Source organism: Passer domesticus, chromosome 4 (assembly GCF_036417665.1).
Source record: "Passer domesticus isolate bPasDom1 chromosome 4, bPasDom1.hap1, whole genome shotgun sequence".
Taxonomy (NCBI): domain Eukaryota; kingdom Metazoa; phylum Chordata; class Aves; order Passeriformes; family Passeridae; genus Passer; species Passer domesticus.
This window is the reverse complement of record NC_087477.1, coordinates 26,609,575-26,634,667: the sequence shown is the minus strand read 5'-3', so window position 1 is coordinate 26,634,667 and position 25,093 is coordinate 26,609,575. Positions and strand designations below refer to the sequence as shown.

General features: G+C 41.1%; 1 protein-coding gene across 2 annotated transcripts in view; it reads left to right on the top strand.

Moving 5' to 3' along the window:
- Positions 1–25,093, top strand: part of ARHGAP10 (Rho GTPase activating protein 10) — a 138,567-nt gene continuing 113,474 nt past the window's right edge. The window contains exon 1 of one of the 2 annotated variants that reach the window (XM_064416692.1): positions 1–330. In XM_064416692.1, coding sequence (XP_064272762.1) covers positions 177–330 — 154 coding nt within the window. In that variant the 5' untranslated portion in view covers positions 1–176. The remainder of the gene's footprint in view (positions 331–25,093) is intronic. The other variant, XM_064416691.1, reaches the window with a different exon arrangement.

Here is a 25,093-nt window from a genome sequence, read left to right as displayed (position 1 = left end):
TCCCGGCGGCGCTGCCGGGAGGGCGGCTCCGCCGAGCTCGGCTGTGCCCGCGCCCAGCCCTGCGCGGGGGGAGCTGCTGCTCCGGCTTTGTGGCCGCGGCTGCGGAGGGCGGCGGTGCTGCTGCGGTTCGCGGGGAGCCGAGCCCCGGCGCGGCGGCGGCAGCAGCAGCAGCAGCCATGGGGCTGCAGCCCCTGGAGTTCAGCGACTGCTACCTGGACAGCCCCTGGTTCAGGGAGCGGGTGAGAGCCCACGAGGCCGAGCTGGAGAAGACCAATAAGTTCATCAAGGAGTTGCTGAAGGATGGCAAGAACCTGATCGCCGCGACCAAGAGTGAGTGGCGGGGCGGGGGAGCTGCGGGGGCGGCTGCCCGGCGCCGGGAGCTTTCGCCTTTGAGCCGGCGGCGCTCGCCTTTGTGGCACAGAGCTGTGCACTGCCCTTCTCCAGCCTCTCCCTTGGCTTCCCCATCAGCCGCTTGGAGACGCCGGTCCTCTCCATTCTCCGCGGAGGGGAATAAGGGATAGAGGCGGTGGCAGCGCGGGTGACTCCTGTTGCACTGCCCGGTTCCTGGGCCGGGCCTGGCTCCTGTGTTCGGCGGTGCCGAGCCCGGCGCGGCCCCGGCTGCCGTGCGGAGGACGCGGTCCCAGGTGTTGCTGGCGCGCCGCAAGCTGAGCGGCTGCGAATCGCGTACCTGGCCGTAACCACGGCGTGCCTGTGCGCGGCTGTGCTGGAAATGGCTCTGTCAAAAGAAGTGTGCTCAGGAATTACCTGACTTAGTTGTGTGCTGACAGCACTGCTTGCCACTTCTGTGCCTTTTGCCTCTTAAAACGTGATTTTTAAAATCGTTAATTTTGCGTTTATTTGCTGAGTATATACGTAGTGTATATAAATAGTTAGCTATAATGTGTTTTATGTGGGAGTCATGTTTTTTGCCTTGAATAACCATGTTCAAGCATGTTAGTATTTTTGTTGTTATTCTATTGTGTATTTTTTTCCATTTAACGTAAGACACAGTGGTGTAGTCACCTAAATATTTAGTAGGAAGATTTGCTATACCAATTTTTCAAATAAACCACTAATACAGGACTCTGGCACTGTGTTCTCAGAAGTGCACAGCACCTACGGTATGGTAAACTTCTGAAGCCAGGAAACCATGCTGTCAGGATGTTTCCATGAAACTGATCGGGTTTTGGCTGGTGGTTTGAACAGTGTAGCTGCCTGGATATGGTTAAGTTTTTCAAACTAGAATTAACTCATTTCTGTAGATAAAAACCACTATTTTCTGGTTTTGTCTCTGGTAGAAAATGCCGTATCAAATGTCACTTGTCTGTAACTATTATTCTTTGACCAGTTAACATTCAGTTACTGCAAATTGTGATCTTAGAGGATTATTCAAAATCTGTGACTTGAAGTGTCAGTATAAATCATTTTAACTTGGAGTGTAAAATAAAAAAGTGTCTCAAAATTGAATAAGAACAGTAGAGAGAAATCATTCAATTAGTCTTCCTTAAGCAACTAGACAATATTTTGGCAACTGCCCTAAGCTCTCAGTTGCTCATGTACAGTAATGTATACATAACTTAATTGGAAAGCGTGGAGCTGGCTGTGGTGAGGAAAGCCCCAACTCAAATGAGCACTCTGTCCACAGCTGGGTGTCCACAGCATACCAGAGTCCTGTGCTGGTAAAATGGCTTTGTGTGCAGGGTGCTTTCCTGTGTGTGGTGGAAGCCATATGTGCTGGCCAGAGCCACTTGGCCTGAGAGGGCTCCATGAAATACTTGGGCTAGCCCATGAGGAATATTTACAGAGGCTGAGATCCTGCCTGTTCAGGTCTAAGCACTGCCTTCCTTTCTGAGATGACAGCCAGAAGGTTTATTCTCGAGTTTAGTTGCTGTACCTTATTCTAACAAACATCTTCAGCCTACAAAGTACAGACAGGTTAGACCCTTCTTCCCACATTTCAGGTTTCTGCAGTTGCCTCTCCTCTTTAGAGTGCCCTGAGTGACAGGTTTGAAGCTGAGTTGCCTTGTGCTGGTGCTGTTGAAGGACTGCCGCTGTTCAACAGACATTTAAAGACAAATTGGAGTAGAGGAAGCACAAGAAGCCCAGTGGCTAAAACCCACGAAAACCCCAGTGGTTAGGGTATTGGCCCTCCTTGTGTTTTCAGAAGAAAACGTTATCATCTAAATTCTTTGAGGAACCTGATTCGTTTGCTGTCAGGAAACCAAATGGGATTAGTATTTGTTCCAAAAACCCAGCTTGAGAAGTGGTCTAGACACAATGGTCTATTCATTTGTGTCCAAACTGCATTTTCGGCACAGAGAGTTTCACTGCAATTTTGAGAATGTGATAATAAAGCAGGCTGTAGTGAGCTTAGATGATTGCCTCTTAAACAACAGTTCCTGACAATTTTTAGAAAATTGGTTTTTTTGAACAAAAAATATCATCTTGATAATAGCGAAAATATTCCTGTTTCTAGAACCAGTTAAAATATCAGATTTGCACCTGGTGTAATTGATATGAGGGTGTGATAAGCTGCTCTGAGTGGTGTGTAAAGTATAAAACATAGTCGGTGCACTATTCTTGAATTTGTGGTAGATGTGTAATTTGTGGGACTGCAGTAGACACTGTCAGCATTTCCCTCCCTTAGCGATTTCCTCATTTCACTTGTAAAGCTAGCAGCAAATGTTATGGGGATTCTTTAGGTGTGAATAACTGATGCAATTGCACAGATCCCTCTTCCTGTCTGACAGGCAGCCTTGTAAGCGACTTTGATGCTGCCTACACTGGGCTACATCTTGACAGGTGACAGCAGACACTGCTACCACTCCCTCTAATTCATAGGAAATATCAGTGTCTTGCAGGGCACAACAGTAACATGATGTGGATCCTCTCACTGGCTCTTTTCCATTTGTCTCCTCACTTGTATGAGATGGTATTTTTCACCTAAAACTTAGCAGAATTAATTTTTGTTAGTACAGGACTATACTGCTTAAAAAAGAAAACAAAAAAAAGCCAAAATAATTTGCGTTTTTAAATTGTTCAATTTCCAGAGTGAAGCATACTTCAAGTGTATCTTTACACTTTAAAGTTTCAGTAGTTTCAAGAATGTGACAGAAAGATAAACAAGAGTCGCTCAAAGCTGTCTGTTTCCTGTGTAAGGTTATGAATCACCAAGTTGTCTAGTTCAAGCTAAATATTGGAAGGATGAGTAAACAATAGGTGGTTCTTCCTTTTCTTATGACAGTTAAGTGTCATAAGTGTTTAAACAGAGTACAAACCCATTTTTTCTCTGTTACTAATCAGTAAATATAAGTGGTATACACATATGCTTTTTAAAATAGAAATGCAATATTTCTTAGGGGATTCCAGTTCAGTTAAACAAGTTAGGATCAATAGAGTTTATAAATCACTTCTGGATGGAGGTTCTTGTGCCTCATTGAAAGTGAATTTAAAGGTGCCTGATGAGAGAATCCTTATTCTGAATCATGAAAGAAATGTAAGAGGTTTAGTTCTGAGCTCCTAAAAATCGGCATTGCGATTTGTTGGAAGCTAAAGAATACACTGGATAAATACTGTATATTTAGTCTGAATTCTTCTCCCAGTGTTGATCCAACTCTAGGTCTCTTCACACGAGTGTGAAGATTTGTGGGGGGTTTTTGAAGATATTTTTTTAAGTTGTTTTTTTTTTTGTATACCTGCAGCAGAAGCTGTCACTACTAATGAGATGTTAAGTGGAGTAGGAAGAGTCAGAACAAGTACAGGTTTTGGCCCTCTCACAGGGCCTTTGCAAAGGATACTCACGAGTGCATGCTCACAGCTGTTCCACGTGCCTGAAAGCAGAGCTTCCCATTCTTGGATTTAGGCTCCAATCGCAGCAGAATTCTGTTTGAGTCAACTGCAGTGACTTTGTGATGGGCTGGTGGAGACAGAAGATGCAGTGGGCATCCTGGCTATCCAGTGCAGCCCAGTATACTCAGTGACTGTTTCTAATTGCCATTTTCATTTTGTGTTTTTCATGGAAGAGTTATTTCTTGCACTCTTTCAGACAGCATACAAAATGGCAACCAAATTTATTTTATGTGTAGAAGGAGTTTGTTGGAATATAGAGTTACTGATGAGTATTTGTTTTAACAAAGATGACTGAAGAGCCTAATCCAAGCCCCAGTTTGGTACTTGAGTTGTCCAAACCCATATGCTTTTTCTTGGCCAGTTCTCTTGGTGTGTGGTGGTGGTTGACCTTCCAGACACTGGTCTAGTTAGATTTTGGCCTGACATGGTGTATGCATTATTATGTAAATGTAGAAGCTGTGGTAATCCACATACTAACACCACATAAAAACCTCTCAGACCACTTGAGCTGTGGTGCATTTTTTTCTTAAGCACTAATTGTCTATTTTTTAAAGCTTTCCTTAATATAATCTGCAGTTATGAAACCATGCGTAATGTGTGCCAGCTTTCAAAGTCTTAGGAATTTTTTTTTTGCAACAAAAATGTTCTACTGACATTCCAGTACATGTCAAAGAAGTAAGATAAAACCACTAACATAGGGCTTATTAATAACTTCTAGACAAGAAATGGGCATTTGCTAAAGATTTAGGTAGAGTTCAAAGGTTAAGTAAAAAGTTAATGCTATTAACTTAGTGGGGAAGGGGGGAATATTGCAAGAGGGTTTTAGTTGAACTTTTGTACCAAATTTCCTAAGTCAACTGAGGTTAGTTAGGGCTCTATATTTGATTATTTTGCCTTGAATTCAGTAAAACCTCTGAATTAATAAATCTTTACATTTAGCATTTTAGAAAGCGATTTTATTTTTCAGTTAGTAACTCACACCCAGGCTTTATTTCTATTGTAAGGCATGCTTTAGGTGTGATAACTGTGGGCAAATCAATGTTGTATGGGAATGCTCTGAGATTTAAGTTTGAAATATACTCAGTATACTTGAAATATACATGCTAGGGCCCCGTTAGATAAAAATGACTTCAGGGGCAGTATTGCAAAGGCTACTGAGCTGTATGTACCTTTAAAAACCTCCAGCTTTCTATTGGAAGTGTTTCCATTATTGAGCTCATTAGTAAACCAAGGCAAACAGGTACTTTGGGGCCCATCTAATAGAGATTTCCCTTAAGAAAGAGCGGCTGATAATAACATAATAAAATGTTGTTTTTCCCTTCCCTTCAAGATAATTGCCACAGCTGAGGCCTAATTAACTATGACAGCACTTTATTTTTTTTCTTTTCTGCTTGTAGATAAAGTTGTTTCTGTACAAGGACCAGGGAAATGCTTAATTTAAGAAAGTACTCTAAAGAACATTTTGTTTAGCTCCACCCCAAGTAGAGCATTCGTTACTGTGTCAGTAGCTATAAAAAGTGTCAGGCTCATTCTGTGGAGGATGCCAGTTTGTCAGCTTGAATCTCATCTCTTCAGCTTGAATTACTAACTAGCTCCATGACTGTCTTTGTCCTGGAGATGTTCCACTGTTCATTTTTTTTTTCTGTATTGAAAGCAGAGCATTGTGCTACTGAACATCTGTGATATCAGAAAATATGAAAATTCATGAATTTATATGGATTTTCTCAGTTCTGAGAGATGAAAAAAACTGTTATACTGTTATTAAATGAAGTGATTTTGTCTTTTAATCATTTGGAGAAAAGGTATAATTTTTCAGCTTTAGATAAAATGTGTGAGTGGTCATTAAAGAGAGCATCACTTATAAGTGTAATTGTCAGTCTGCAGGACAAAACAAACAGAAATAAGTTTATAATTTTTAGAGATGTTGTCTAGTAGATTATGTTGAGAAGGTTTTTTTTCTTTAATTTTTTTTTAAATGACAAGACTTTTAGAAAGGTAACTTTAGAATTCTATGGAATCTCAGTCTATCTTAAGGAGTTGTAAAAAAAAGTGGATTAGCCCTACAGTCTGTCAAGTGCCAACACCTGCTTACAATTAAGAAAAAAGCCCACTGCTAAGGCTGTAGGTGTATGCTCTTCCTAAAATGATCCTGTGCCTTCCAGCTCTGTATTGCAAAAATGTTGCAAATTTTAGCAAGCTGACTTTCTGACACTGATAACACTTCTCAAGTCCAGTCTGAAATAACTTGGTAAGTTTTATTGAGGCAGAACATCTCTTTCTGCCTGGCCCAGATGTTTTTCCAAGGGGGCAGGAAGGAGGGTGCTGTGGTGATTTTTTTTTGGGAACAGCAAACAGGCTGGGTGCTCTGCGGGTGCTTTAGACAGGAAGCACATGGAGGCATGTTTGGACTGGCACTGAAGAGCTGCATCCCAGTACTTGTCTCCTCCTTCCCAGCTGTTTTGTAACATTACATAATTAGTGTGTAAGGTTTACATTGACTGTAGTGCTTTCATTTTACAATGCCAGCCTCAGTCACTACTGCAACACTTAGCACATTAACTTAAAAACCAGGGGCTTGGCTGTTTTAGAGAGAGAGTTCACAGCATGTGAATCTTGGCAATGTGCTTAATGTTTTGATAGTGTGAGTTGTGGCTTCTTGAGATAATTTTTATGATTTGCTCATGTCTGATGGGGCTTCCTTTTGTGTCTAATGCCACTTTTCTGAGTTTCAGTATCATATTTACTGTTCTATCTAAAGTTGTCCTTTAGATATTAAAATACGCTCAGTGTTTTGGTTATCTTGTAAAAGTCTTCAAGTTTCTGAGTTAGCTAATTAAGACACTTGGAGCAATTGAATGTTTTCTGGAGTATCTAATGATTGTAAAATATGTGATCAGATAAACTTGGGCATATATTGGCAGAATAATTTAAGAAAATATTGTTCAAGGAATGTAACATTTCTCTGCTGGTGGTTGCTGCCACCCACTGTAGTTGTTAATCTTAATCAGCACCTAAAAATCTGCCTCGTTGCTAAGTCAAACCCATCCCCTTGCCAAATTTAAACTCAGCCATCAGTTTTGCAATGAGTTGAAGCAGGCACTTGTGCTCCATCCCAGCAGCTCCTGTGGAGGTTGTTTTCCTCTGGGTGTGACTTTGATGGAGAGAGGGCAGTAATTTATGAAGCCCTATATTATACAGCTGGGATAAATGTGTGCCTTCTGTCCAAAACGTGTCTTGGTATCTCACTGGGAAATAAGCTGCTGGAAAGTGGAGTGTGTGGCATGTTTTACACTATCCTCCAATTCTTTTCCTAAACAGATAATTTTGGCAAATTTTGACAGATAACCTCAATGTCATGTTGTTTTTCCATACCTGACTGTAACTATGGATGGAGATTCTTGCAGATACCACGTTCTTTGTCTTTTACTCCTTCTACTCTGTATTTTTTCCCCTCCCTTTGTTGTTCTTTTCCTGTGTGTTTGCTCATCTTTCAGGATAAAAATAGAAAACATCCAGGCCCTCAGAAGCTATGTGGCCATCATAGGCCAAGGCCAAATCAGAAGTTCCTGTAAATCATTCATGCTAGGCTTGTCCTTTGTGGGAAAGGAGCAATGTGAGGGGAAAAATTATCTCCAGGGATGGAAAATCACAGTGTTATTAAACAGATTGTGGTTTTACTACAGCCCAGACCTTTGAATAAACTGCCTGTTGTTGCCTCTTTAAATGAGAGGACTGGGCAGGTGGAGGTTATTGGCTCACTAGGTAGGTCAGAGAGGGGCTTTGTCTCTCAGTAGATCTGGTTGTTACAGCTTGCCTGGGTCCTTGTCAGCTTTTGTATGTGCACCTGGCTGGTTGGGACTGCATGTCCTTGAAGAGGGAAAACAATGCTTTGTTTAATTTGGCAGGGAAAATTGAGTATCCAGGATGAAACTGAGCTTTGTACCAGAGCTGGGCCTTGAAGGACATTGTAGTGTGTGTGGTGTCCAGGAATAGGTTCTCAGCCACTTCGTTGCTGCTGAATGGTTTTTAGCTTTGAATGTGTCCATTTCCCCCATTACGCATAGGGGCTTAGAAATAATGAAATAATTAATGTTGTGGAGTATGAAGTTTGTCATACATTAAGTGTTTAAGCCTTATTGTATCAAATCTCAAATATTGGGATGTTTTCCCAAGCAGAGAGAGAACATTGTATTTTTGTTTGCACCTAGTTGATCAAGGGAGGCCAGCTGATGTAAATGTTTTGGTTTAATCTGTGATTTTGTCAGTCATTAGAGTTGCTTACTTTGGAAAATATTACTAATGTTTGAATGTATGTGTGTTGGAACAAAAAAATATATGGAAACTTGTAGCATTTTTACATAAAAGTGTAATTGCTGGAAATATGCTTCTTCAAAAGAAATCCTGCTGCCTTGCAAACAGGTGGAGGGAGCATGCTGCCAGGTCATGGAGGACCTGACACAAACTTGTCAAAATATCATTTTGACAGTGGGTCCCAGTTCTTAGAAATCTGGTGTGGGGCTGAGCTTGCAGCTTATGCGGATTAACAGACTGTAACTGCTGCATAGTGTCAGCCTTTGGAACACATCAGTGCTCTGAGAGCAAAGCCGTGTAGCTTGTCCATGCCTTTTTCCTCTTAAAATCCTGGGTTGTAAGTTCTCTGTTGGAGAGGCCTGGACTGACTGACAAACTCAGTCACGAGCCAAAGGACTGTTTCTCCAAAGCTTTTGCCTGTTCAACTCCTCAGGCTGCAAGCTTTACAGGAACAAAGCTGACTTTGTCCAGTCTGCTCTCAAGCACTTGCTCTGTGGTAATATTACTGTTCTTTTATTGTGCTTCATTTTATGCTTTCAGTCATTTCAAAATGCACAGTTTCAAATTTCTGTTGTGCCTATTGTAGCCGTTCCCTTGTTCCAGGGGATTCAGCATCTTTGTTAGAAGAAATCAAGCTACCTATAATTATTGCCTTTTTTTATTTTAAATAATGTTTAGCAGTGTCATGGCTTAATCCCAGCTAACAACTGAGAATCACACAGCCACTTGCTCATTCTCCCAGCTGGGGAGAAAATTAGAAGGGTAAAAGCTAGAAAACTCCTGGGTTGAGATCAAGACAGTTCAACAGGGAAAGCAAAAGCTATGAGCATCCATCAGTAAAGCAAAACAAGCAATTATTCACTTCCCATGGGCAGGCAGGCAGGTGTTCAGTCATTTCCAGGAGAGCAGGGCCCAGTCATATGTAAGGGTTACTTGGAAAGACAAATGCTGTTACTCCAAATATTCTTCCACTTCCTCCTTCTTCTCCCCTCTTTGTATATGGAGCGTGACGCCATAGGTATAGAAATTCCTGTTTATCAAACATGATTTCATTTTATGACAAGTTAATGCAGCTAGTTGATCAAGGGAAGGCAGCTGATGCAAACATTTTGGATTTCAGCAAAGCTTGGCTAGTGTCTGTCACAGGGTCCTTCTGCACAGGCTGTACAGACAGACCGTGCAGTGGGTTGGCAGCTGGCTCACAGGTTGGGCACAAAGGGCTGTAGTGGAGGGTGTGGACTGGAGACCTGTCACTGGTGGTGCTCTGTAGGGCTCCATCTTAAGCCCTGTGCTCTTCAACGTCTCCATTAAAACTTGGATACAGGACTGGAAGGGATACTAAACAAGTTTGCAGATCACACACAACTGGGAGGAGCTGGTGACTCCCTGAAGGCAGGGAGGCCCTTCAGAGGGACCTTGACAAAATAGAGGGCTGGGCAGTCACCAGCCAGGTGAAGTCCAGCCAGGGCAGATGCCAGATTCTGCATCTGGGATGGGGCAGCCCTGGATGTACGGACAGACTGGGGAATGAGGGGCTGGAGAGCAGCGCTGTGCAAAGGGCCCTGGGGGTCCTGCTCGATGGAAAGCTGAGTGTGAGTCAGCAGTGCCCTGGCAGCCAGGAGGGCAGCTGTGTCCTGGGGGGCACCAGGCACAGCATGGCCAGCTGGGCAAGGGAGGGGATTGTCCTGCTCTGCTCTGGGGTGGCCTCACCTCCAGTGCTGGGGGCAGTTTGGGGTGCCACAATACAACCAAGATATGAAGCTGTTGGAAAGCATCCAAAGGAGGGCAAGAAAGATTCCAAATCACCCCGTGCAAGAGAACAACTAAACTGGTGCACCACAACACCAGAGGGTTTTGAGGGAAGCCTGATGAGAAGTGGCTGAAATCACTTGGTTTGTTCAGCCTGGAGGAGACTGAGGAGAGACCTCATTGCAGTCTTTGACTTCCTCATGAGGAGGAGAGGAGGGGCAGAGACTGAGCTCTTCTGTGTGGTGCCGAGTGACAGGATGTGAGGGAGTGGCCTGAAATTGTGTCGGGGAGGCTTAGCTTGGATGACAGAAAAAAATTCTTTCCCCAGAGGATGGTTGGGCACTGGAATGGGCTCCCCAGGAAAGTGGTCACAGCACCAACTCTGACAGAGCTCAAGAAGCATTTGGACAATACTCTTGGGCACATGGTGTGACTCTTGGGGATGGTGCTGTGCAAGGCCAGGAGTTGGATTCAGTGATCTTTGTGGGTCCATTCCAGCTCAGCATATTCTGTATAATTCAGTCAGTTGGGGTCACCTGTCCCAGCTGGGTCTTGTCCTAACCTCTCGTGCACCCCCAGTCTCCTCACCAGCAGGGCTATACAAAAGCTAGAAAAGGCTTTGGCTCTATGTAAACCCTGCTCAGCAAGAACAAAAACATCGCTATTACTGTCACTGTGTTCAGCACAAATCCAAAACTCAGCCCCATACCAGCCACTATGAAGAAAATTTACTCTATCCCAGCCAAAACCAATACAAGAAGTAGAAGAATCTAATGTTGAAATGTTCCTCTCTCCCATGGCTATTTTTGTTTTGTTTCACAAAACACATTTATGTGTCTTCCAACACCATTACTGCTTGTCCCACGAGGTTCTGTAGGGCTGTACCTGAGGGGGAAGGTTGCCATCCTGAGGGGTAGGGAACTAGCTAGTCAAGCATGGAAATTTATTGTTGGCAGTTGTGTCTCTTCTGTCACTGCAGTTTTTTGCAATGTTTTGTGGAGGAATAGTTCTAAGCTCCAGACACGTAGCTCAAATTTTTGTGTAGTTAGTCTAATGAACTAAGGAAATGTTTTTGTTGCATCCTTGAATGTCACATGTGGAACTTGGCCCTCTTTAGATGAATTTTGCTGGGGGCCTACAGTGAAATGGAAGGAGATTGGAACCCAGTGAGCCAAGTAGCAGCCAACCAGCTCTGAGGGTATTGATGACTAGAAATGACCTTGGAGAGGGCTGAGACCTGAAAACAAGCAGGTTGAAGGTCTGTGAGAAAGATCAGTCACACACAACATAACAGAAGATTTTGCTGTGTGTATACAAATATTGCACTGTATATGTACTATGTGATATCCAAAATGCGAATTTTATTTGGAAAATGTTGCTTTGAGACTCAAGAGAAATGATTCTTTGTCTTCACTTACCTGGGAATTCTGTTTCCCTTCCTGCCTCCATTACCCACTGTAATATATCTGTAATTATAATGTGTCTTGGGTATGAATTCCTCTTTATTAATTTACAAAAACACCTTATATTTTGATGCAACATAGTTTGTATATATAGTGCAGTTTTTTTTTTTAGTTGCTGCAAATAGGTTGCTGCCAGTCTTGAGGATCTTTCTATAGTGGTCATGGTTCATGTCTGCAAAGTTACTTCTCTTTTCATACACATGAATAATTTTATGATATAAATGAAAGACCAAGCTGTGTCTAGAGAAGTGACTTTGTGAGCAGCTTTGGGCAAACCGTTCACTAGTTTATATCTTTCTTTTCATCACTCTTTAATCTGTTGCTTCAAATTTAGGCTTATTAATCTGTCAAGCATTTCATGAATATTGAAATGTCACAAAGAAGTGTTGTGTATGAGTCCTTTCTGCATTAGGGGAGGCTGCTCTTTTTCTGCAGTCATGATTTGAATTGAGCAGTAGTTATAAACTGCTTTTATCCTCTCCAAGTAAATTAGCTTACTACAGAATGTGAGAGGAGAATGTTCCATATTCTCCTGCAGTCATGTGGTGGCCATCTCAGTATGGAGGGCATGGCAGTATGAGCTCAGAAAGCAGCTGCACTGCCCTTGCCATGCAGACTATTCCAGTGGAAATTTCAGTCAGCAGTTTGGCTTTTCTAAGGTTTATAGCATTTCATCATTCAGTTTTTCTAATAGAAAGCATGCAGATGTGAAGAAAAACGGGTATGCCCACCTCCCTGTAACACTTCATGGATGTACTGAAGTCTAGTTCAGGTTGGTAAAATTACTGCAAAGCTTGCTTCATTGGGGAGGGTTTTTTTCCTCTTGTATGTTTTTTTTTGTTGTTGTTGTTCTTGAAATTAAAGTGTTTAGAAGGAAGCTGGCTTTAATACCTTATCCGAAATTAGCTTGGCATAATTACCATCAATGCATTTAAAAATTGCATTTAGGAACTAAGAAGTCAGGCAGGAAGAGCAGTTTTTTTTGGATGGGGCAAGCAACTGGACCACACAGGCAAGTAATCTGATAGTGCCTCCTCCATCACTTTCCTCTGGTACACAGAAAGGTTTCTTTCAGTGGAACTTAACTGTGTTTGTAAGCAACAGGTAACTGAAACAAGTAATCAAAGCCCCTTCTGAAACAAAAGCTTCTGATACCACAAAAATGTCAAATAACTCCCAAAGAATTCTATCAACATTTATTTCAATTTCAGTCCTTTTGTAAATAAAGTTTTTTGTATGTGCTTTCCATTCCAAATGTGCTAACATTTCCATAGCTATGGTTTGCTGGCTTTTAGAATCTTGAAGACTTGTGAGCAGATGAAAGAGTTTGGATGCTTTTTATCTGTCAGGTTGGATAGCAAAGCCTTGTTAAGAGAATTTATCTTTAAAGAGTGTTATCTTTTGCATAAGGATGCTGTTTTTCATAGGGTTTCAGGAAAAGAAAATTCTTTCTTTCAGTTTCTATTTTAAATATAGAATAATTCCATATTTAATAGTGGTCTGGAGGTGATCTCACATATCATGAAGACATTATTGAATAGCCTTATTGGAACATTGCTTCCTAGACCCTATTATTAGTGTAGTAGCTAAGAGAGATAGGAGCAGCTGCTGAGTTTTGTTCTGAGAGCCTGGGTGGGTGTGTTGGGGAGGCATTCCCAGTGACAAGCAGAGGCACTAGGGGATGCCAGGAAGGAATTTAGTTTGGAAAATAATTGACATGAACTCAGTGGTTGGTGATTCTGTCTCTTCTTTCTCTGTCTTCTGTCTGAGAGGTCTGAGTAGCGTAACTTTTCAGATGATTCCTGCCATAGTCAGCAGAAATTGTTACCTTCTTCACCTCATTTCATGTCTTTAGCTGCCTTTCTGGTGAACATTTACAGAGCAAACTTAGGTGAATGGTCAAGTTTAAGTATTAGGGATGAGCAGCAAAGGTCTAATAGGCATGGGTTTTAGCACATGCTACCATGGAGACATGCTCATGCTTCCTAAGAGGTTTTGGGACAGAGCAGTGGCTGAATCAAATCCTCTTCGAAGCATGTACTGCTAGTTCCTTGCTAGGCTTTGGAAAAGATATCCTCAGACCAGGGTTGCCAATGTCAGTTGAATTTTTAGTCACAGCACAACAATTAGAAGGGTCTAATCATGTCTTTTGTGTCTATGTAAAAATTGATGTCCGTATTTAGTAATGTCAGAGGAAGAGAGCACATCAGTTCTCTTCTGAGGAGGGGTGTGGTGGGGTTTCTTTCTCCCTTGCTTTCTTTAAGACACTTGCTTGTTCCCAGTTGCTTTGCTTCCAGAGAGGGACCCATTATACTGCTCTCTAGTGCAGTTTGCCTCAGCCTTTTCAGGTGATGGATTCTCTAACCTTTTCCAGGGGGAAAAAGAAAAAAAAAAAAACAGTTTTGTATAACATGATAATATTTAATAATATTGAATTATAGCATTCATTTATTGAGCATCATTGAGTGAATTTGTTAATTTGTTTTCATTTTCCCTTGTGTTTTTTGATTGCTTAAGCCTGTTGAATTTGGTTGCTGGCAGTCACTTTTCTCGAGTTGCCTTTTGATACTTCATGGACTTCTCGTGGTTTTTGGATCAAAGCCCGTGGGAATGTTTTAGTGGTATGTGCAGTATAGGGAGCTGAGGATTCCTTGGTGTGGTAAACAGTTCCACTCATGTTTGTTTTCTTAAGTTATAATGATGTTTGTCTGTGAGCTGGTTTAATGTTTGTTTTCATTTCAAGAAGATACATAGTTACAGCTGTAAGTGGGTAATGAATGTGAATAGAGGGAATTGAAAGTTGTTGTTTTGTGTCCCAGCAAAATGAAGCATATCTGTCTGGCAAAGAGTAATTCTTCTGCATACTCTTAGTGATACCAGATACTTAGGAATTCAAGTTAGAAGGAAATTCCTTGCTTTGCCCTATACGCCTGCAGCGAACAGCTTGGTGTGGTTGGGATTCTTGATAGCATGAAGCTCCTCATTTAGGGTTGCCACTAGAAAAACCCAGTAGCAGGATTTATATGCAGAAAATGTAATCAGAAGAATTAAAGGTGAGTTTATTTACTTATGATCAGCCAAGTCACAATCTATTTTAAAGTCTTGCTAATGGTTTCCTGTGTTCTATTTGTAGCACTGTGGTTTTTTTGTCAGGTGAAGTATGTGCACGTTATAGCACATTAATATGAGATTGTTCTTTAAAATAAGCAAAGCTCTGAACCTATATAGCACTTAAAAATCCAAAGTGTGTAAAGCATTTTAGATGGGAACCTTTCAACATCCTGTGCACTAGGTTGGGCTGTGGCTCTGTTTACACATAGCTGAGGTGAGAGGCCAAGTGATTAGATAGGATTGCACATCAAGCCCTCACTGGAGATGGAGTTAGTTATTAGGAGGCCCTGACATTTAACCTTTTACCTATGCATTGGCATATTTTGTTTTGTCAGACAGCTTGGAGACATTGGGATTGTGCTGTAAATTGTGAGAGTTTTGGACTGCCCATTGAATTCCCTAACCAGTGATCAGAACTGTTTGGTGTAGGTTCTTGCAGATTTGAAGAGTGTGTTGGATTTTAAATGCTTGGTTTTACTGCACAGTCATGTTAAATGTTCCAGCGAGGGGGTGATGTTGTCTGTTTGATTCTTGGTACTTTCTGGAATATGGAGGACATGGAACTGTTCTTACCTTGGTGCTCTGACAGAATTTTGAATGTTTGGGCTTGTGCTGGTTGGAAATATACTGCAACTCCAACAATTGGTTCCAGAACTACATCCAGTCAGGCAACAATCTCCCCACAGTGCATAGTTACAGTACAGTGGCTTTGGCTTCTCCAAACCTCACCCTGAGCAGCTCACTCAGGCTGGAGGTGCAGCTGGCTGTGCCACCCTGTGCCCGTGCAGTGTCCCTTGGCTCGGCGCTGCCTCTCTGCTGCTCCTTACTTCCCTCTGCCTCACAGGGGCCAGAGCCTTTGAAACTCACTGCCAGTTTTGACTCTGTTTTCTGCTTTTCCTATCAGTGACCCTACCCAACTTAAGTCTCTGCCCTTACAGATGGTTACTACTGACACCAGTCCTAAATTTAGCTCTAAATTTTTTCTTCTGAACCCATCCTTAGTCCTAATTTGGTGATTGTAGCCTTTAGCAGATACAAGCCAAGAAAGGAAATTTTCCCTGCCGATTCTAACATCTCTCATCATCTGGCAAACCTCTGCTGAACCCAGCAGTGAGCATTCCTGCTGGCTGCTACCCAGCCCTAAAAGTAATTGACTAAATTTTTGGATCCTTCTCTTGCTGTCTGTTGACAGTGGTAACTAATAACAATAAAAAAAACCACCAAACTGAAAGCCTTGCAAGTAAATCCTAGTTCGTCTTGCCCTAACACAAAGCATGTGGCTCCTGCTGAACTGCTAAATGAGGCGTGAACTAAATCTTACTTGATTCCATTGTTTTATATTGATTACATAGGGATAAATGTGTGAATCTCTGAAAACCAGGAGTGAAGATTATAGAATGTATGTAAAGCCGGTCTGCCTTTTATTTCCACCAATGGGAAAGAAGATAAAAAATTGAGAATCAGGAAGGATTTGAGGTTTTTAATGGGCAACAGCAAGCCAGATTAATTGTAAATTGCCAATAGTCACAAAGTTTTCAAATTTTAAGCTATTTTTGTATTAGTAATTTTACTTGCCTTATAAAGTATTTTTTAATCTCTGTTACTAATAAGGACAAGAGGATGGTTGTGCTTTGAGTTGACATCAGACCAAGAATACAAGAAGTTTGTTTATGCAGAGGTTCCCATTTGCAGATGCCTGCTGTGGGATTGAGACATATCAGGAGAAGATTCCCCTCCTCCTTCCCGCAACCATACATGAGAAAGGAAAAGCACTCATGTTTTCTTTCTCTTTGCATCCATGTAGCTGATTGTATGTGAACCATTGTCTCATCTGTCTTGATGGCACTTTATTTAAAGTTTTAAATACAGAAGGATTAGATAATGATTTTATATGTATTTTACTGAGAGAAATTAATTTTTGTGGGGAAAAATATATCTTCATTTACTGGGCTGTAATTGAGAAATCACCATCCATTTTCTGCCCTCAGTTCTATAGAATCTCTGCAACTATGAGCACTGTTCAAAACTTAGTGCACTGCCTTTGGCTGGGAATCTTACACAGGTCTTTGCTATGTTTTACTTTGTTTTGGTATAAGTTGCTGCAGTGTAGAAATAGGGAGGATCAGCTTGTGATACTCATGTTTGGTTTTATTAAGTGACTGGTACTGCTAACTCTGCACTCTAAATAAATTTGAGACCAAACCACTAGTTTTGAGAGCGTGGGCTGGGCTGGAGAAAAGCCATACTGTTTTGCTGTGGGTTTTGGCCACAGGAACAGAGAGGTCTTCTGAAAGGAGTGAATCTGATCTTATTTCTATTTTTGTTTAAAGGTTTCCTTCTCATCAGACTCTGTCTCTTGACATCCCAGGGCATCTCTTCTTTCTCTTGCATCACCCCACAATTACACAGTACTTTGGTGACCATTTTTGTGGTCAGTAACATATGTTAGTACAAGTTGCACTTCCAGCTTTAAATGTGCTTCTAAAGAAGATGAAAACTAAATAAATACTTGATAGTACTGAGGGCCCATGTCCACCTGGGTGCAAGCTTGTATTCAGGGTCTTGCACACACCCAATGCAAAGCTGTGGTGGTAGAAAATAGAAAGGCCCTGCTGGAGCTTCCAGAGGAAAAGCTACTGATGCTTTGCAGTACTGGGGCTTGGGTTTGATATTATCTCTTGCTGCCAGTGCAACCTCCCTGGTTAATACAACTTCTGTAAGGGCCAGAAGCTGTCTGTGAGAGACTTTGTCCTGTGCTGGAGCTTTTGGTGCAAAGTCTCAGGCACTGCAACTCCCTTCTGTTAGCTCTCCTGTGCCCTTGCAAAACATTTGCTTTCCCTGCCTGCTCTGTTTCTACCCCTGGAAGATGTACCTGTCATTTCTATTTAAACAATTAATTGTATAATTTCTGTATACAGAAACAAAAGAGTTGAAGTATAAATTATTGCAGAACTTTTATTGTAGAGTCTCTGAGGAAAATGGATATTGTACTTTCCTTTCTTGCTTTCCACTATACTGGACACTTGCTTAATCAGATGTGCCAACATGCTTCCCCTTGGGTAATTTTCATTATCTTCTTAAGTTAGACATTTCTGTTTGAAACACTGCCTGAACATTTAATTGCTTTGGATGGGTATTTTTGCAGGAAAATCGTGGTAATATGAGTTATGCTTATATTGTGTTCCCATGAACTCCAGATACTTGGATGTGTGCTTGTGTGTCGCGTCCTGGTATCTGTGTACCCATGACGGGAAATGAAGGTAAGAAACACCCACTAACTAGAAAAACTTGTAATTCAGTCCTTACACTTCTTTGATATGCTGTCCCTTGCTAGACAGGGTTGTTATTTGAATTGCAGGATTTGAAGTTGAGGGCAGAATAGCCTGAAGCACTCTGTCATACTAACACAGAAGCTTTCATAATTAGTACAATTAATACCAGTATAATTTCTGTTGCAGTCATCATGTAGGAAAAAAACCTCATTCATTTGAGTGTAAACATTGAGGGCAGTATTTCTTACACCGTGTGGGTCACTAAATTCCTCACAGTACTCAGAAGCTTGCTAGACTGAGATTATTTATGTGAAGTGATTTATTGGGCAAAACTGTCAGCAGAACTGCAAGCCTCAGTTGAGCTGGGTGAGATTTTTTTATATACCATGGCCTCAACTAGGGTTCTGGCAAGTGAACCTTTCCTGAATAATTTGAAAGACCTTGTCAAGCTGTCTCTGATAATTAGATGTGACATAGCTAATACCTGAAATACAGGCAGGACAGTCATGTGGCCAAATCATGGCTTGTCAGCAATGAATGTGTTTGTATTGGGTTGCCAGTGTTGTTTTTGAGAAGGGAGCATTGCAGAAAGAACATCTAGAAAAAAAATGTATAGATGCTTCGTCCATTCTGTGCTAAAATAAAAGGCGCTTGTTTTGCTATGCCAAATGGTTATTTATATATTTAATTAAAGCATAAACACTTTCCTTGATTGATAAGAGGAGATTAGGAGATGTGCAGACATTGTGAAATACTTCAAACATTTTAATTCTGAGTATCCGAGAGTCACAGGATGAGCTTAAGCTGTCAATCCTTCCTAGTGCTGAGGAACAGCAACATTTAACCATCTATCTCTTTAGTTTAATACTGACCTCATATCCCCTGTCTCCCTTTTTTAAAAAAGTTGATTATAATGTTTGATTAAGTGAGGCTGTCATGCAATGTATTAGGTGCTGCTGTTGCTTTCTTTAATGACTGGGGAGGGATGCAATTTAGAAAAAGAAAGCAACTAAAACATGAGTGTGCAGAAGTGTCCTTGTGCTTGATTGCTGAAATTACAGATAATATGACCAAGATCATCTAACTGTTGGAAGAATCCTTTAAACAACCTGGGATTTCTGTGGGCATCATTTCTGCAGAATAAATGCACAATGTGCAAATGCTGGCTCTTGAGTTTAAGGAAAAGCATAAACAATTATTTTCTGTTCCCCTAATGCCTTTCTGTGTTCTTCAGATCAAAATTTGCTCATTTATATTAAGAAACGAAAATATATTTAGCTTACTGATAAATGAAAGAGAGCTGCTTTAAAGTAATTCAGAAATTATTCATATCATAGGCAAATTCCTAAGAGAGAGACAGGGACGGTAAAGTACATGATGCAACATGAAGTAAAAATTCTTCTCTTCTTTCCTTTAAAAGAGCTTTGGATGAGTGTGTTTTTTTGCTTTCTAGCTTTAAGATTTTCTTTATTTTAGTTTCCTAGTATCAGAGGAAAGTCTTTCTGGATAACTGTGGCAAACAGGCTAAATGGATGTAGTCACAAATAATTGTGGTTGCTTTCAACCAAATGTGGCCAGTTACTCAATTGCCTTCATAATTCTGTCCTCTGCTTCTTAATTTGTTTGGCTGCACCTTTTTATTTTTTTTTCTTGTAGCTCCAAAAGAAAGTTCACAACTCAAGGAAAGAATAAATTGGAGCAGTTAGTGGTGTTTTTCTGAAATGCACATTCCTGCAGGTAGCAGGAGTTGCACCAGTTGAGCAAAACAACTTTGCTTATTGATGTTTTGCTTGGAGCTACAGAGTGGATTATGAAATTCCTGGAATCGAATGAAACTTCAAATATACAAAGCATAAAAACTATGTGGTGAGCTTATGGCTTGTGTTATCTGAAGGCTTTGGGGAGGTTTTTTTTGTGTTTCCAGTTTTCTCTAACTCTGTCAGGCCTTGGACACAGAGAGAATTTGAGTGTCTGTGACTGGAGCCCCTTTGAAAGCTTGAAGAAAGCCAAAGAAAAGCTAAGTTTGCAGCTGTCTAAAGCAATTTCCAGCTGATAGCCTGGCTTTGTCACACCCTGTTCTTTATTATACAAATCTGGCTGCTGGATTGCTTTGGTGCAGTGCTGTGCAGCAGCCAGAGATTCCTTTGGTCCAGTCCATGGGAGGTTAGAGTTGAGCATCCCTGAAGAAGTGATAATTCTGGTTTATGGTGTCATTAACCCCACTGCTTTTTCAAATAAATAGAAGATAAACTGGAACAAATGTTTGTATCTTATTCTTATTTGGCCGGTTTGGCTGTATCACAGCATATTATTTAAGCTGTGTCACAGGAGTTGGTACTGTGACGTTATTCCCTCCCTCCCCACCACCAGTGTATTGCTAGCTCTCTTTTTTCCTTTTGTTGCCCTTTGGTTTCTCTCCAATTTCTGTGATGTTGTTAGACTTTTTTTAACCAAGAATAAAGCAAACTTACCAGGGAAAGGGAGTTTCCTACTTTACGAAAGTGAAGATATGATCCGTGAGAGAATTTGTGCTATAAAAAACTTAAGAGTATTATTAATATAGACTTCAACCCTTTTCTTTTTCCCTGAAGATGCCTAGATATCCTGAGAAGTGCTAAAATGCCTTCAGGTTTTCCCAGAGGCTAAGAAGGTTAGCTAAACTGTGTGTGTGCAGAATTGATGGGGAAACTTACTGCCAGATGCCTGGTGAGATTTCCCTTCCCTCAATTAGCTGCATCCTGTCACTACTGCAAGAGAGAAACTGGTGACTTCTGTCTCTAGTTAGGGACTAACACTTAGAAAATGCCAGAGGAAGCTCAGGTGTGGCTGTAAACAAATTAAACTGTTTCTTGTTTCTATGACTCCTAAGCTCCTAAAATAACCCTTTAATGGCAAACTTGTTAAAGTTTTTAATAAATATTTACTGGTTTGTGGTGTGAATGTGACTTGATGGGCATGTCTTCATAGCATGATGAAGAATTTGTCAGCTAGAGGATTAAACCGTCTAGTTACTTGTGATCTAAGTCAGATATGAATCTGGTGATCTGGATAATGAACCCCCAGCTTGTTGACAATTGGCTCGCAGTGGACCTTCACTGTAAATTACAGCATTTGTTTAACATTATGTACATGTGTAAAGTTGCAGCATAATCCCTTTTTCTTTGGTTGTAGTATTAAAGAGAACTTAAAAAAAATATTGTGAAATACAGCTAAGAAAGGAAAATTGTATATAAAGACACTGGGTTTACTCTGAGGTTATGTTTGGGTCATTCAACTTTTTAAAAGAGTAAAGACTAGGGATGAGGATACTAATTTTTTGTACGTAGTTAAAGCTATTGCTTTACACATGCTGTATAGAGTCATCAAGGTTAAGATTTATAGTGGCTGTCTATTCTTATATTGGAAGATTTGATTAAATATTTGTTATATTTCCATCTTCAGGTTGTGTTGGGATTATGCCAGTGCCTGTAGATTGATTTGCCTGAAAACATAGATTCCTCTTTTCCAAAAGTACTTTTTTTCATTATACAGATGACTTTTCAAAGGTTTTAATTGCGGATTAATGCATTTTTTTTTCCTGAAGAATAACTAATGCTCCCTTTAACATATAATCAGTGTGAGTTCTGCCCACTGTTTTAAAACCCAAGCATTTAAGATTCATAGGTGTTCTAGTGATATAGCTGTACCCTGTTTCAATACCAGTGCACCTGTAGCAGAAGTGGTGAGAGGAAGATGTGGTGACCTGAATAGCTGAGTATATTGTTCACTAATAGATTTTATGCTGCTGATAAGAGGCTGAGGTACCTTCCTGTGTAATAGCTGGTGCACAGCATGAGTCAGTGACTCTATCAAAGTCTATTCATGGGCTGGAACATGAAACAAAGTCTCTTGAGCCTCGTTCTGTTGTTTTGTGCATGAAGCCATTTTTCCTAATTCATTGTATTTATTTCTACTTTTAAACAGAATTTATGCCAAGTCACTTGAGTACTGGCAGACATACACTGCATTTATTTGTTTGTTTGTTTTCTCAGGGCATTTCATTAGTGTGAAATCATTGCCCCCTGCTCCTTCAGAATTCCTGCCTAACTACAGCTGTTTTGAGCTTGGGATGCTGGAACAGTGGCAAGTGCATGAAGCTAGGCAGATAGTTTGCAGCTGGGAGTTTGCAAACATGCAATCACCGGTTTGATTTGGGAGGAAGGTGTGTTTCTAGTGCTGTGGCCAGGCTGATGTGTGCAGAGAACATGGATGTGTGTGGCATTTGCCAGCTGCTGAGCTGCTATAAATGATATCATCAGAGTCACACTGTCTGTGTCTTGCTCTGGGTACATGATTTGGCTTCAGCCAGCAGCAGGTCAGACTTGCTTCATGTTTGAATCCCGTTTTCCTTGCAATACTGGCCCTCAGTTCGTCCTTGTGGCTCTTAAAAGGATGAGTGTGCTTCTTCCATGTGTGCTGTGTATCCTTGGTGGTCCTTTTCTCATGGTTGCAGGATTTGCACAAGCCCAGCAATGGGTGTTTTCATCTTCATTCCACATTTAGTTGTGAAATCACATTTGCACATGGTGGTGTAGCAGAAATAAAGGTAGTGCTGCCACTGATCAGGGACTTCAGTGATGTCTGTTGAATGTGCAATTTGATCAAATTACCAGCTCGCTGGTTCTAATACACGGTCTTTCTTGGAAAATAAATCCTAATGATACTATGTCCCAAAATAGTGTCAGTTGGTGTTTCAAAAAAACCCAAAACATGTTCTTTTGGGCTTTTAAAAATCTATTTCCCCCATCATCATCTGACATTACTTGCTGGGTTGGATAATCAATACAAAGACTTTGAGATGCCTTAGAAAGGATTTGCTTTAGTTGCTATCTGCTCCTCTGCTTGCATTTCTGCTCCTTGAGAAGTGAATTCTGTGTTTCCAACTGTTTTTGTTTGTTTGTTTGTTTGTTTGCACTAAATGCACTATTATGTTTTCCCTGATCTACTTCTGGAAATACTTGGTGAAGCAGGGCAGTGTTGGCTGTGTGTTGGCCTTTTTCCAGCTCAAACACCCAGCAGTCACATGTGTAGGGGTTATCATCCTCATTTGAACTTTGTTCGGGCTTTTGGATGTGATAAATGCTCCAGGATCAACATGACAGCAGTTAATGAAACTACAGGTCATCAGAGTTTGTTTCTGAAGTGGAAACTGGCTGTGGGAGGGGAAATGTATTTCCTGTTTCTTTGTAATGTGGAAGCAAGGGATCTGCCTGGACTGTGTTCTGCTCTCCAGAGCTGCAGTGTTGCTGCAACACTGCTGGGCTGCTTTCGGCTGAATGAAGTGGTGGAGGAAGGTGGGGAGGAGCTACGTGGTCTTTGATGTTTAGTGGTGCATGTGTAGTTCAAGATGCTGTCCAGTCCAACACTGTGCAGTAAATTTCTGGATGCTTTGTGTAAGTGGTTCTCATGTTTGTATCATGGCTAGGTGACATCTTCTAGTGGCATGAAAATAGGAGGGAAAAATAAAGTTTCATTTCCTGGGGTCACAGGCACTTTGTTGGGCTGTGTGCTTATTATTGGAGTATCCTGGGCTTCTAAAGCATGATGGGCAGCAGGGGAGGGAGGGGATTCTGCCTCTCTGCTCTGGTGTGATCCCATCTGCACTGATGTATCCAGCTCTGGGCTCCCAGCACAGGAAGGTCATGGACCTGTTGGAACAAGTGCAGAGGAGGGGGATGCCAAGATCATCAAAGGGATGGAGCATCTCTCCTGTGGGGAAAGGCTGAGAGAACTGGGATTATTCAGTCTGGAAGAGTAAAGGCTTCAGGGTGACCTAATTGCAGCCTTCCAGTACCTGAAGGGAGCCTATGAGAAAGATGGAGAGAGTATTTACAAGGGCATGTAGTGACAGGACAAGGGAAATGGCTTCAAATGGAGAGACAGTAGGTTTAGATTGTATTTTAGAAAATAATTCTTTACTGTGAGGGTGGTGAGGCACTGGAACAGGTTTCCCAGAGAAGTTTTAGATACCCCATCCCTGTAAATGTTCAGTGCCAGACTGAAGAGAACTTTGAGCAACCTGGTCTACTGGAATGTGTTCCTGCCTGTGGAAGGGGTTTTGAACTAGATGATCTTTAAGGTCACAAATAATTCTATGATTCTATGAAATATGTGATAGTGACTAAAATGTGCCTTCTTGCAATACTCTAGAGTACATGATGAAACAAAGATTATAGGATTGGAAAAAGTGAGTTTACTAATTGATTATTTCGCTTTGGCCCTGAAGGTCTGATTTGAGCATGTTTATATTATGAATAGACTACACCGTGTATCCAGCAGTACATTTTTATATGTCATTAAAATTAGCCATCTACATGTGGAGTCAGACCCTATGCTCTCAATTTGTGCTTGTGTCCTGCCTTCACTTTTCTTTATTCTTCCCTATTCCCCTGGTATTAAATTTGAAATTTCTTCAGGTAGTCTAAAAAGATAAGACCAGTTTTCTGTTCAGTGAAAGGCTTTTGTCCTAACTCTCTTTGTTGCTTACTAGAAAATGCTTGTGGCCATGTAAGCAAAATATAAACAAAATATCTGTATCTTAGCTATGCATCCAACTAACATTTCTGCTGTAGTTGCAAGTATGCTGACATTGGTAGAAAGAATTTGGTAAAAACCCAACAAATGCAATGATTTACAGTCTTTTTTCTTAATAGATCTATTACTTATGGAGAGTTACAGTTGTAATGCTGGTGTGGGAGGTGTTACTACTGACCAGGAAAGATCCTTGATATCTGTTCTCCAGCAGTCATGTGGATTTTCTAGATTTTCTCATCTGTCTCTCAGTCAACCAAAATAAAAAGAAAGATAAATAAAAGTCAGTGAGTCTGTTGCATTTCTCTTAGTTCGGCATTCCTGCTCTTAAATTAGCATTGCAAAATACCTCTGTCATAAGATAAAGTGGCACTTACAGGTTCGCACATGCTGGGTTGTTTTGTTGGGGTTTTTTTTGTGTGTGTATTTTTAAATTTTTTTTTAACTTTTAAATTTCTTTTTCTGTGGTGTTTGTACCATATACAACCACTCAAAACCTCCCCACGTCTCTTTTGACTGGTGTCACTCCTCAAAGTTTCTCATGGACTTTGGTCTTTTGGGTAGAAAGGTAGAGGAGTTGCAATTGAACCACATTTAAGAGGTTTTGCAGGTTACTGGAGGTCCAGGGGGCTGCAGCTGGAGAGTCACAAACACAGGGTGGATATACAGCTCTAAAGCTTTGGCAGCAGGGTGAATTGTGACTGAAAGTGCCAATTCAAAAGTACAGCACCCTTACTTGTTGAAGCTAATCATCTTTAAAGGCTTAAT